This window comes from Verticillium nonalfalfae (genome assembly GCF_003724135.2).
Source record: "Verticillium nonalfalfae strain VnAa140/NRRL 66861 chromosome Unknown scaffold_101, whole genome shotgun sequence".
Classification (NCBI taxonomy): domain Eukaryota; kingdom Fungi; phylum Ascomycota; class Sordariomycetes; order Glomerellales; family Plectosphaerellaceae; genus Verticillium; species Verticillium nonalfalfae.
Genome location: NW_021167326.1, coordinates 8,283 through 20,534, shown reverse-complemented (window position 1 = coordinate 20,534; position 12,252 = coordinate 8,283). Strand labels below are relative to the sequence as shown.

Sequence of the window (12,252 nt, the reverse complement as noted above, 5' to 3'; positions counted from 1 at the left end):
CGTGCTCCTTTGGAATGGCACTGGGCCGATGCTCAAGGTACATCCACCTTTCTGTCATTGTCGCGTCGACTTGAATATCCTCTGGAGTTGAGGCATCCAGTCAAACACTTCTTTCCCAATAAGAACATGCTCGAGAAAGCTGTTTCCACCGACTGAGCGCCGAAACGTCGCACCGTGTACAACCAAGGTATCATCGCCGGCGGGTTCGTCTTCTGTTCTGGCCAGCTTCCAAAGGATCTTGACGGGAACATTCTTGAGGGAACTGTCCAAGACACGACTGTGAGTTGATGCGTGAGCGTCGCCGAATCTCTTTTCTCGAGAGAGCCACAATACCTGTTTAATTTGGTCTAACTCAGGTGGTCAGAGCATTGGACAACACGTGCCTCGTGATTCCAGTTCCCAAGCCACGATTTGACTCTCTTTTCAGAGATTCTTCTCCAGCCAGTAGAAGCCATCGATATATCCCTGTCGCATCTTGACCGAGCACATGAATAGCTTGACGGCGCGGTTGCCGCAAGGCCCTTCAGGCCCGAGACCGAGTTTGTCGTAAAGCTCCGCCTCACCTACAGCCAGGGGACGGTCGATCTTGTTACCAAGGATGACAAAAGGCGTATTCCTGAGTTCTTCCATGGCCCAAAGTGCCTCTAATTCGGCCCGGGCCTCCGGGAAGCGCGCCCGGTCGGTAGCGTCCACGAGGAAGAAGACGGCGTTGGCATCGACAAGGTAATCCTGCCAGAGGCGAGGGGCCCCCTGACGGCCGCCGAGGTCAAATGTGTCAAATACGACGTTCCCGACCTTGATCTGCTCGTTGTTTGGGTGCACGGTCGGCGCCATGGCTACACGTCTGTTCGCGGCGATCTGGCCAAGCAAGGTAGTCTTGCCAGCGTTGTCGAGGCCGAGGAAGAGGACCTTGCCCTGCTTCTCGAAGAAACCGAAACTTCGGACAAAGTTGACGACACTGTCGATGAACCACATGGTAGCAGACTCTCTGCAGTCTTGTTATCGAAGGAGGTATGATGATGTGTTTGAGACTGACTTTGAAGGGCAGATACAAACTGGGATGAGTGACTGTGCTCTGCGCAGAGCATGCAGCGCGATGTCTTGAAGGAGACCGCTGTGTATTTATACCGTGGCAGAATTGGAAGATGACTATCTCCGATCTCCTTCAAGAGTATAAGGTCTATGAGAAAGTGTGCTGAGTTTGGTGAACTTAATCCACGGTCAGAAATGGCATCAGAGTCATCCTGGTGTCTGGGAGCTCGTGGCACTGGCGTGCTGAGGCGCGCAATCAACAAAATGAAAGTCTGTTCACGGTGTCAAAGTCGTTGCGAGAAGTTTTGCATTCAACTGCGGCGGGCGGTTTGACTTCCTTGGCATTCGCAGAGTGGGAAGTCCATGTTGCTGCCAATGAAGGGGATTTGTTGATAGCCAGTGCGTGAAGTGAGGGCCAGAAGGCAGGCCCCGTCACCGTTCCCTACAATATGGCTCCTGTTATCCACAGAACTACCACCTGGCCGAGCGGACACAGTTCTGTGTTCTTGAAAATATTGCTTCGTGTCATTGAATAGGCAACTGGAATGGATCTTCACAGGACGGGTACCCAAGGGCCAACATTTAGCAGCAGTTGTGGTGGTGATTCCGAGGCCTGGGCTGATAAGCCCTCTCCCCAAGCCACTGCCACTTGGCAGGCACAGTCCCGATGAGTGCCGGATTCCAAATTTAGCTCCCATGGATGTGTATTGTACCTACTATAAGGCTCAATTCGGCCAGTGCCTCGGGCTGTAGACCGTCGATTGCCTTTCTCAGCCCCCAGCTAGAGTGTCGACTAACAAGGGCGACGCAATGGTGGACATCATCCCGAGAGGTAGCGTGACGTCACCGCTGACAGCGTGACCAATGAAAGGCCACAAATCGGCCACATGGGACACCAAACGCCGTGTCGTAGCTTCCTAAGAAAAATTCACTACCCTAGGCAAGTCCTATCCAATAGGTACCTACCTTAGGTGGTCCATGTACAGGAGGGCAGGGACGACTGCCTCAATCTCAGGTTGTCACTGCAGCCAGCGCCGCCAAGAACTGGCTCGCTTTTCTCAACTCTCAAATTCGTGTCATGATAATACCTCAGCTGCCCTCATCGCCAACCTCGCCACAGGCTGCGTGACAGGCGAAGCAGACCCAACACAAACATCGGCACTATGGGCGACAATGCGGGCCGGCAGCCGCCGCCATCGATCGGCCAACAGGATGACATTGCTCTGGCGGTGACACAATCCCACGAGGCTACCCGTCCCGGCCCCGGCGAAAAGGAGACACTCAGCCAGCCGTGCCTTGCAACATCGCACGGCGATAACGATGACTTGTCCCACGACGTCCCTCGAGCAGGCAAGAAGAAGGGTCACGGTTACTTTGGGAAGCACGGCAAGCTGAGGCCGTTTCGCCTGCTCACGGCTGATTTTCACAACATCCGCAGCCGCTACTTCTCTGACTGGACCGTCTTCAACCAGCTCGTGCTGGCGAGTACTGTCTATGTCTTCTTCACCAATCTGCTCCCAGGCATCACCTTTGCCGGCGACCTCTATGTGCTGACTGGTGAATCCTGGGGAACCATCGAAGTCGTTTTCAGTACTGGTCTCTGCGGCATCATCTTCGCTCTGTAAGTACCCTCTGCTGTGTGCCGTCAGACCCCCGCCCCCCAGGCAAACGTACCTTCGGAACCCCTCCTGACCACTGCCAGCTTCTCGGGCCAGCCGTTGACCATCCTCGGTGTCACGGGCCCCTTTACTGTTCTCGCCGAGAACATCTACAAACTCTGTGAGGAGAACTTTGGGGTCCCCTTTCTCCCCGTCATGGCCTGGTCGCTCATCCATGCCGGCTGGATGCACTACCTCCTCGCCATATTCAACGCACACGACTGGACCATGCAGTATGTCACTGACTTTAGCGCCGACATTTTCTCCCTGCTCAACAGTGTCATTTACTTCCACAAGGCTGTCCGCGAGCTGCAGCGCACCAAGAAGATTGTATCCATCGCCGCATTCCTCTACGCCATTATTGGCTGCGCCGGTACCTGCCTCCTCGCCATTCTGCTGTCGACCGCCAATTCGTGGCAGCCCCTTTTCCACAGGTACATCCGCATGGGACTGGCCGAGTACGCCGCCGCCATCTCCATCATCTTCTTCATCGGCATGCCCTATGTCGGCGACCTCGCCACCCTCGACCACAACCGGCTGATGGTCCAGAAGAACCTTCGGCCCTCGTCCCCCGAAAGGACTCAGTTCTTCGTCGAATTCTGGAAGGTGCCCGTTGAGTGGGTGTTCATCTCCATCATCCCGGGCTTCATCATCACCGTCCTCTTCTACTTTGATCACGAGATTAGCAGCATCATCTGCACAGCCAAGCGGTACGGTGTGCAGAAGCCTGGGGGCTACGCTTGGGACATCGCCCTCCTCGGCACGACAACAATCCTCTGCGGTATCCTGGGCATCCCCCCGGCCAACGGCCTGCTTCCTCAGGCTCCGCTCCACTCCGAGTCGCTGATGCACAGCGTCATTGAAGACCCGGGCGCTCTCACAGACCCCGAGCCGGGCGAGCCGCCCCCAAAGCCTGTCACGCGCGTCTACGAGCAGCGCTACTCGCACCTCATCCAGGCTGTCGGCATCCTCATTTTTGTCACGCCGCCGTTTCAGCATGTCCTCGGCTTGACGCCCACCTCAGTCCTCGCCGGTCTCTTCCTCTTCATGGGATATCAGTCGCTGTCTGTCAACCCGATTCTCAGCCGCATCGGTTACCTGGTGACCGCGCCCGCCGACCTCCCGGAGCTGCCTTCAGGTGCCTCGTGGCTCGGCGTTCACAGTTATACCATTACCCAGCTCGTCCTCACTGGCATCGTGTTTGGCGTCACTCTGACCGTCGCGGCGCCGGGGTTCCCCATCATCATCATTGTCCTGGTACCCATACGCCTGCATCTCATAAGCAAGATCTGGAGCCGCGAGACGCTCCGCTACGTGGATGGCTGGGCGACGCGCGAAGGTAAGCCTGAGGATAATGAGGACGACCGGCGGACGGATGGCATGATGGACCGAAAGACGGAGGCTGTCGACGAAGAAAAGGGGGCGAGGGCTATATAGGGACATGTGCAGAAGCGCAATTTTACACTCAACACTATGAAAGCAAGACTTGACCAATTGTGAGAGGCACTCTATTGGTTGAGACCAGAACAGCATGTCTTGGAATTCAAGTCGTGAGTCAGGGAAGAGCCGTAGCAGCAGAGTCCTGACTAGCGCGCCGAGAAGGCCGATCCCCTCTTCCCCGCGATTGACCCCAAGGACCAGCCAACGACATCGACCCCCGCCGCCGATGGGATGTACGGTCCGTCTGCGGATGTGGATAGCCGACCGGATCCTGGGAAACGGCCATAAGTCTCAGCGTCGACCCCAGACCTCGAACGACCTCCTCGGTCCTTTGAAGTCAGGGTTGGTCGCTTTTGCAGCCTGTCACGACCACAGCTTGTCACCACTTGACCCCCACAGCCAACAGCCAACAGCCCTCCTCCAGCCTCCCATCTGTGAAGCCCCATCGCCTTGAGAAATCCACACATCGCCCCCTGGCCCAAGCTCACCATCATGGCCCTCAGCGTCGCCGGCAAGTACGCCGTCATCACAGGCGCTGGCTCGGGCATCAACCTCGCCTTCGCAAAGCAGCTTCTCGAACGCGGCTGCTCGGTCCTCATCGGCGACCTCGCGCTGCGGCCCGAGGCCGAGGCGCTCCTGGCGCAGTACCCCAAGGGACGTGACAGCGGCGGCAGCGGCCAGCCGCATGCGCTGTTCCAGGCGACCAACGTCGCGTCGTGGCCGCAGCTGACGCGCCTCTGGCAGCGCGCCCTCGCGGCGTTCCCGCAGGTCGACATTGTGTGTCCCGGGGCCGGTCTCTTCGAGCCGACACGGAGCGCCTTCTGGCACCCGCCGCGTACGGCGACGAACCCGGACTCGCCGAGCACGGACCCGGCCGACGCGGACCCGGGCACGTACGCCGTACTCGACGTCAACCTCACGCACCCGATCCGGTTATCGCAGCTGGCCGTGGGCCACTGGACGCAGGCGCGGCGGCCGGGGTGTCTCGTGCACGTGAGCAGCATCGCGGGCCACGCCGTCGGGCTGGGCTCACCGCTCTATTTTGCCAGCAAGCACGGGCTGCACGCCTTTGTGCGCAGCCTTGGCTCGCTGCGCGAGCATCTCGGCATCCGCGTCGGGGCCGTGGCGCCGGGGGCCGTTATGACGCCCATGTGGCTCGAGGACCCGGACAAGCGGGCTATTCTCGACGCCGACGCCGGCGCCGCCGACATATTCATCCACCCGGACGAGATTGCAAGGGGCATGATGGCGCTGTGCGAAGACCCGGCGTACGGCGACGGGACCATCCTCGAGGTCACCAAAGGGGCGACGCGTGTGGTGCCGCTGTACCATGCCGAGCCGCCTAGCGGGGTCGGGAGCATGGTGCCTGGGTACCAGAAGGCGGCAGACGAGCTGGTCACGTATCTGAAGGGGGGCGTCAAGGTGTGACGAGGCGCTTGATGTGGTGAAGACTTTCTGTTCGTCAAGGTCAGCTTGTTTTTTGTTCGGCGCGAGCAAGTAAATCATGTCGATCCCATGACCGGGGCAAGGAGACTGCAGATTCCTCTGGAGATCCGCCCCCAATGTCACACTGTAGCTACCATTCGTTGTATTTCATGATGCGTAATGTTGTCAACCCCGTGGTCGAACATTGATGCGCAATGGGCAGATGCAAGTCAGAATTGCCATGGACCATGACGGTGACACAACATGATGGAGCATAGAGAGATGATCTCATGAAGAAACAGGCATGGCGCAACAGTTGAGCCATGTCCCTTGCCAATCCCACCTCCAACGTCACCAGCAGACGCCAGTCAACCCCACCAGCCGCTAAGGAAGTCCAGCCTCTGAGCGGCTCCTCGGTCCCAGCAAGATGAATGGCAGCATGGACACCAAGGAAGCTTGACCGAGAGATCGACATGCTGATATGCAGACTGTCAGGACACCGCCTTCACACCTGCAGTAAGCAAAAGGCGCAGGAGGCGCGCCTCATGGTCCGCGTATGGGAGTGCGCACCAGAGCGTATCAGAACCGCCTTCGAGGCCCGAACGTTCTTCGATTCGGGACCAGAACCAAGGAAGAGAAACCCATCTGCGTCTGGACGACGAATGGGCCGGCGCCACCTGTCTCGTCTCAGAAAAGCTCACCCGCCGACGTGGGAGGGATGTTCGCCCCGCGTCGTCTGCCGTCAGCAGCGGACTCTGTGAGTTCTACCACTGTCTGCGGGCGCGGGCGCGGGCGCGCATAGCTTGCGTGTGGCCTGGTCTCGCGCGGCCGCTGACGTGGGACGACACGCACAGGTCGCGGCTGTCGTCCAGATGCCATCGCATTTCTCCCTTCCTTTTGCGGCGCGCCAGCTGTTCTGACAACGTTGGCTCATCTGGGGGCGATCCGCCGCCGGTGAGCGAGAAGGAAGGCAGGGGGGGTCAAGGCCGTGGAGTGTCGATAGACGAAGACACGAAAGCAACACTCGTTGATGACGAGAAGGAGTCTTAGCGACGTTGCAGTGAAGGGGTCCAACCCTTCGCAGGCGGCCCATGCCACTGGTATGACAGGGGACGAGGGGTACATAGCAGGGCAATCAATCGTCAATTCGGCGTGTGACTGTGAGGAGTATCGGCCAAACAGGACGGCGATGCTGAAACCCTTGAGTCGAGGTTTGGTCGGCGTCCGATGCATTGCTTCGCCGTTCAGTAGTCTCCGCAGTGATGGGGGCTTTCGGCGTTCATCGCTAACTCCACGGAAGTTCACAGCGTGGTAGGCGAGGTGGGGATTGCGGTCGGAATGTGAATGCCGTGGACAGTAATGTCCATCCTATCCCCGGGGTTGGATGAGATGGGAGATTCACGCAAACGCCGAGCACCGACGCGCGAGGGGCAGGCGCGGCAGTAGCACCCACCCCTCATGCCGTTTATTACGGGTACCTCCTTCCTTGCACCACCCTTCACCCCCTTGCGCCTAAAGGTACTTGCTCACCGGCCGGCTCATTCCTTCACGTTCATCGTCAGCGACCATGTTTGGGTCAGCAGAACGGGGGAAGGAACCACCTATGGCGCAGAGGAGGAGCAAGTCTGTTGGCCGAGGGAGGTACAGCCCCAACCAGCGCCTTCGAAACGGCTGCCGCAGCCGTTGGCTGTTTCCCGTCATGTCTCTGTCAGATGCGAGTCCGCCACTAAGCGGGAGTCAGCGCCTGTTGTCAAGACCCGTCAGAAGTCCATTCATCAGCTGCGGCGCAAAGAGGATTGAGGCCGGCCAAACACTCGTCCTCCAGCCTCGAAGCTTACGACCCCTTCTCCGGCACTGTAGTGTGAGTGTGGGCAGCATGCGTGGCGCCTGTCGGGTCGGTTTCGACGCATAAGCTCGTCGCCTGGGTTCGCGGTTGGGTTGGCATTGGTCGCGGCGAGGAGGGGGTCTTTGGTCGATTACTACCAACTACCTTATACTCTCGCCTTCACGCAATTAGTTGCATGCGGAACCAAACCATGGTTTGCTGCCTGCGGCGGAGCTATTACTCATCAGCCTTGAAAGGGAGGGGGAGGGGGAGGGGGGTTGCGTGAGAGGCCAGGTGGGTTACTGTACGAGATGTCGGGTGGGTTCAAACCTGACCTGTGGTGGGTTCAGGTGGGTTGGGCCCTGGAGCTATACCGTGAGCTTTATTCGAAGCTTCCTCCGCTTGAGCTTGAGCTTGAGCTTGAGTTTGAGCTTGAGCTTGTCTACCTGTGCGGCTTACGTGGTCACCGTATGCGGCGAGCGGCTGAAATGACCGAAATTCTGTTCCTCGGGCGAGAGCGCATCTCCATCTTTCGTGTTAGCACGGAAGCTGAGAGAGCGAGAGAGAGAGGGTGTATTCTCAGCCTGTCCATCGTTTGCAATTCCAACATGCCGCGAGCGTTCATCGCAACCTTGCGGCGGCCAACCACCAGCCCTCCATCATGTGTGGGTGAGACTTACAGTAAGTAGAATGAAGTGGCGGACAATGCCCAGGCGAAAGCTTCTCTCGGGTCGAACTCTCTCCTTGCTTTGCCCTATCACCAAGCAGAATCCATTGCGCGCCGTCCGCGGCCTCGAAAAATAGGATGAAAAGACAGATGAGTCCATCCAAGTCGATGGATGTAGCTCCGGAAGGGCGCAGGCGCCAAGGGCATGTTGAGCATGTAGGATGCAGTCGGTCACCATGAAGTCTCTTCATGTACCTTCCCCCCCGCCACTCTCTCTTGGCGCTTTCCGACTTGGCTGGCCATCTCCTCACCTACCCCCCTTCCTGTCGAACGAGCTCACATCATGTCACCCAACCCCCAGAAGATGCCAGGGCGACTGCGCAAGTTCACCCACGGCACGGGCGAAATGCGAATGCGTGGGCCGAGCTTCCAAAGCTTTACGGAGTGGATAGCGCATGGCCAAGGCAGGGCTGTGTGAGGAGAAGAACCCACCAGGCCGCATCCAAACCCTCTTCCCCCGTCCCCCCTTATGCCATTCCTCAGGCGCACCTCGTTTCCAAATCGTCAAGGTCGATCCAATGAGACGATCCGACCACGTGTACTCCACCTGCCAGGAAGACGCCAGGTGCGGCGCGTGCGGTGGTGCTGAATGGGCTCCCCGTGAGGACGACACGGCACGCGTAGGGCGCCTGAAGGGGGTGGTTTTCTGGGGTGGCGTAGTCATAGGCATTTCAGCACAGGCATGTCGTAGACAGGCACAGGCACAAGACTGGCATGGGCGTCGTCGGCGGGGCGGGGGGGGGGGGGGGATAGATACGACGGAAAGTACGAGGAAAGCGAAAAGACGCGGCCAAATAGATGCGAAGAGGCGCAACGCACACAGTCCACACAGACACATCCCTGTCTTTACGATACGCGTACTTGTACATATACGTGTGCAGTCCCCCTCCAGACCTTGACCCCCATCCACCGTTGCGATAGGGTTGAGGAACTGGCCCCGAGGCACCTAGGTAGTAAGAAAATTTGCCATTATGTGAAAGCGTAAGGTTCAGTCAGCGAATGTTTGATGCGCATGTGCGCGCGCACCTGGTCCTCCCCCCCAAATTTCCAGGGCGAAGGCGAAGTAAAGGGGTCAGCGAGCTGTCCAATCGCTGCGATTCCAACCCGAGGTCAGGGGGTGGACTTGGGTGCAAAGTATGGCGGCGGAGCAATGACCAGAGCAGAGACCAGTGCGGAGTTGAAAGCCGAACGCGCGGGTTGGAGGTATACCAGGAGTCGGCGATCAGGAGGGGGGTTCAGGGGAATCTCGAGTGTTGCGACGGTGCAAAACAGCAGCGCCAGCAAGATGCACTGCAGTAATCCATTCACCATGGTACCATGGTATGGTTCAAGGGGAAGGAAGAGCGAGAGAAGGGGAGAAGGGGGGCCAACAGCAGTCTCGGAGACTGAAGCGCTTCGGGGCGGAGAGCACAGCATCAAAGTCCGAATGCGAAGAACCCCGCCCCCCTAGCAAAGGTGAGAGAGCACTGTCGCGGGGAAGGGAAGATATATGCGGGCGCCGTAAAACCCGCGCCGCGAGGCCAGCCCTGGGAGGGATTCTTCCTCTGGGCATTCGCCTAGAAAGGGTCCTCGCGCGCGCCACGCAGATGTCTTGGAGGCAATACGACTCATTCGTGAGGACAAGGCTAATAATGTTAATCAAGGTTAATGACGCCCATCTCAGCGTAGCATGGCCTTGACCTTGGCTCACCTTACCCCCTCCCCCCATGCTCTGTTTCCCACTGCAACCAAGGGATAGAGAGAGCGCGACAGGACTCGGCGGCGCATCGTTTGAAACACAGCCACGGTGAACGCGTCGTCTCTCATCTCCCACGAGACATGATGGGCGAAGAAGAAGAATAAGGTAGACTCCCCTCCCAAAGCGCCCAGCACGCCAGAAGCAGAAGCAGGTGGGGTCCCCTTCACCACACTTCATCAAGGGGACCAACCCCAACAGCGTCAGAAGATGTGGGGTTCAGCACCCACGCGCACACACGCCCAGCACAGACCAAGACATGGCCAGAACAGGCCACCGTCCACGGGCAACGGACTGTCCAAGGCCCCGAACCTCCGACTCCGAACCCGCTCGGCGCCCCATCTTCCTCCGTGTGTAGACGGGTCTGTCCAAGGTACGTCGATGTGCAATGCAGGAAAGAGACAAGGAAGGAAGGGGTGGAAAAGAAAAAAAAAGAAGAAAAAAAAAACCCCTCCCCCCACAGATACTCCTCAAGGACCTTTGGTCCCTATGCTGAAGTCTCTTGCGTGCCGCGGAACGCGTTCCATCCATGCATCATGACCCATCGCAGGGATTAGAGAAGCAAACGAGATGACCTCGAGCCCAAGAGAAGAAGCCATGGAAAACCGCCGTGGACTTTTTTTCACTGCCGTCAGCACCAGCCAGATTGAGGCAGCAATCAATCAGGCACCCCTCGGACAGGGAATACACTTCAATGCCCCTAACCACCACCACACACCCCCCCCTGGTCCTCCTCCTGACACTCGCGCACACGCACACAGGCACACACCACACACCACACCCCTCCCCCGGCACTTTCCCAGTGCTTCGGTCCCCTTCCCGCAACGCGCGCCCTGCCCTGCCCATCCCATCGCACAAGGCAGAAAAGTCGGGATCGATCATGATCGCTGTCTCCATATAAGTCCGCACACAAGCTACTGTATGTGCCTTACCCATCTACCTACAGGTACAGGTACATGCCCAAGCCACCTGGACCCTCCCTGGTCCACCCATCTCTCTCACGCTCGTGAACAGTGAACCGGCCACGGCACCCCCCGAGACGACCTTGCATAAACTTATGCCCAGCGCTCGCTCTCGTTGCGCCTGCCTGGCATCGTCCTTTCGGGGTCGTGGGTGCGACAGCGGGCCCGTTGCCAGTTCTTCGGACCCCGTCCTTGTCCCAGTCCATTTCCCGTCGGCCATGTCCACGGACTGGACGCCACCCCTGAAGTGATGACCCTTACGGGTTTTTTTTTCTGGGAACCTCTCGATGCCCACCATGTTTTTTTTTTTTTTTTTTTTTTTTTTTTTGGTGGAGTAGGCCTGACCAAAAAGATTTCACGTGAGAACAAGAAAAATAGGCTGGGGAAGCGGAGATGCCTCCCGCAGCATCAACTCTGCCTACCTCATGCGAGTAATGTCTCCATTCATCCAGTCTCTATACTGCGTCATGGCCTGTTCTAGGAGGGGGGGCTGATCCTCCTCCTCGCTCGCTCGCTTGCTCGCTTCAGAATCCGAAACCTGCATCCCTCTCTGTATCTGGGCGTCCTGGCGAACGCGAGGAGAGCCGAGCCGTCGCATTTCAATATTCCATCCGCCCCTCCATCATGTCACCAACTACCCAGTTGCAATTGCCGCCCCGGCCCCCAGCCACCCGCCCCGACCACCAGCCCCCGTCCCTCCATGCCATGGTACCGCATCGCATTCGTGAATTTTGCAATGTTGGGGACCGAATGCGCTCTGCTCTCCATGATCTGATCTGGGCCTTTTGTGCCTCGCGCCTCGCGCCCCGCCTCTCGCCTCGCGCCCCTCGCCCCTCGCCGGTGTCAGGCGAGGGGCCCTTTTCTCTGCCTGTACGTCGATGCTGTGGCTTGCTGGCCTGTCGGCGAGTTGAGCCGTTGGCATAATGAGGCTTGGTGGGGTCCGAATGCGATAGCGAATGCGATGCCATACGATACCTTTCAACACGAACACAACACGACACGATGCAGTGCGATTGACTTGGTATATGCGAAAGAATTCTGGTTCTCCATTGCAGTTGCCTCATGCTATACCTTGCAACACCAAACCATGCACATGCCAAGGTCTTCCGACTGATAGCCGATTCCTCGCATACGAAAACGAAAAAGAGGGGGGGAATGTGCCTGTCGGACCCCAACCAAGCGCCGAGCCGATCCCCTTTGCTGCCCGCAATAATGCAGAGGCCATTTTGCTGACCTGCCAAAGTGTGCTTCTGTCGCTGTTGTACATCAAACATACCCCATGTGGCTCATCCTAATCATGTTTCCCGTGAACACCATTGCCCCTCAGCACCCAACCGACTGTCTTCGCCGTTGTGAGATATATATGTAGATGAAAATGGAAAGGAAAAAGAAAACCCCAGACCCGGTAAACGCCGTTGAAACTCCGTCGCCCGAGGCGGTTCAAGCTT

General features: G+C 58.2%; 3 protein-coding genes across 3 annotated transcripts; 2 read left to right on the top strand and 1 right to left on the bottom strand.

The window, feature by feature from the left end:
* Positions 1-423: 423 nt before the first annotated feature.
* SAR1_1 (COPII coat GTPase) lies at positions 424-975 on the bottom strand (the record flags this gene model as incomplete). Its single annotated transcript, XM_028634624.1, has 1 exon — positions 424-975. The coding sequence occupies one exon, from the start codon at positions 973-975 to the stop codon at positions 424-426; it is 552 nt and encodes a 183-aa protein (XP_028492681.1).
* Positions 976-2,195: 1,220 nt separating this feature from the next.
* Positions 2,196-4,127, top strand: D7B24_000365 (uncharacterized protein; the record flags this gene model as incomplete). The annotated part of the gene is made up of 2 exons (XM_028634623.1): positions 2,196-2,653; positions 2,735-4,127. The coding sequence occupies 2 exons, from the start codon at positions 2,196-2,198 to the stop codon at positions 4,125-4,127; spliced, it is 1,851 nt and encodes a 616-aa protein (XP_028492680.1).
* A 495-nt stretch (positions 4,128-4,622) lies between these two features.
* D7B24_000364 (uncharacterized protein) lies at positions 4,623-5,558 on the top strand (the record flags this gene model as incomplete). The annotated part of the gene is made up of 1 exon (XM_028634622.1): positions 4,623-5,558. The coding sequence occupies one exon, from the start codon at positions 4,623-4,625 to the stop codon at positions 5,556-5,558; it is 936 nt and encodes a 311-aa protein (XP_028492679.1).
* Between the last annotated feature and the right edge of the window lie 6,694 nt (positions 5,559-12,252).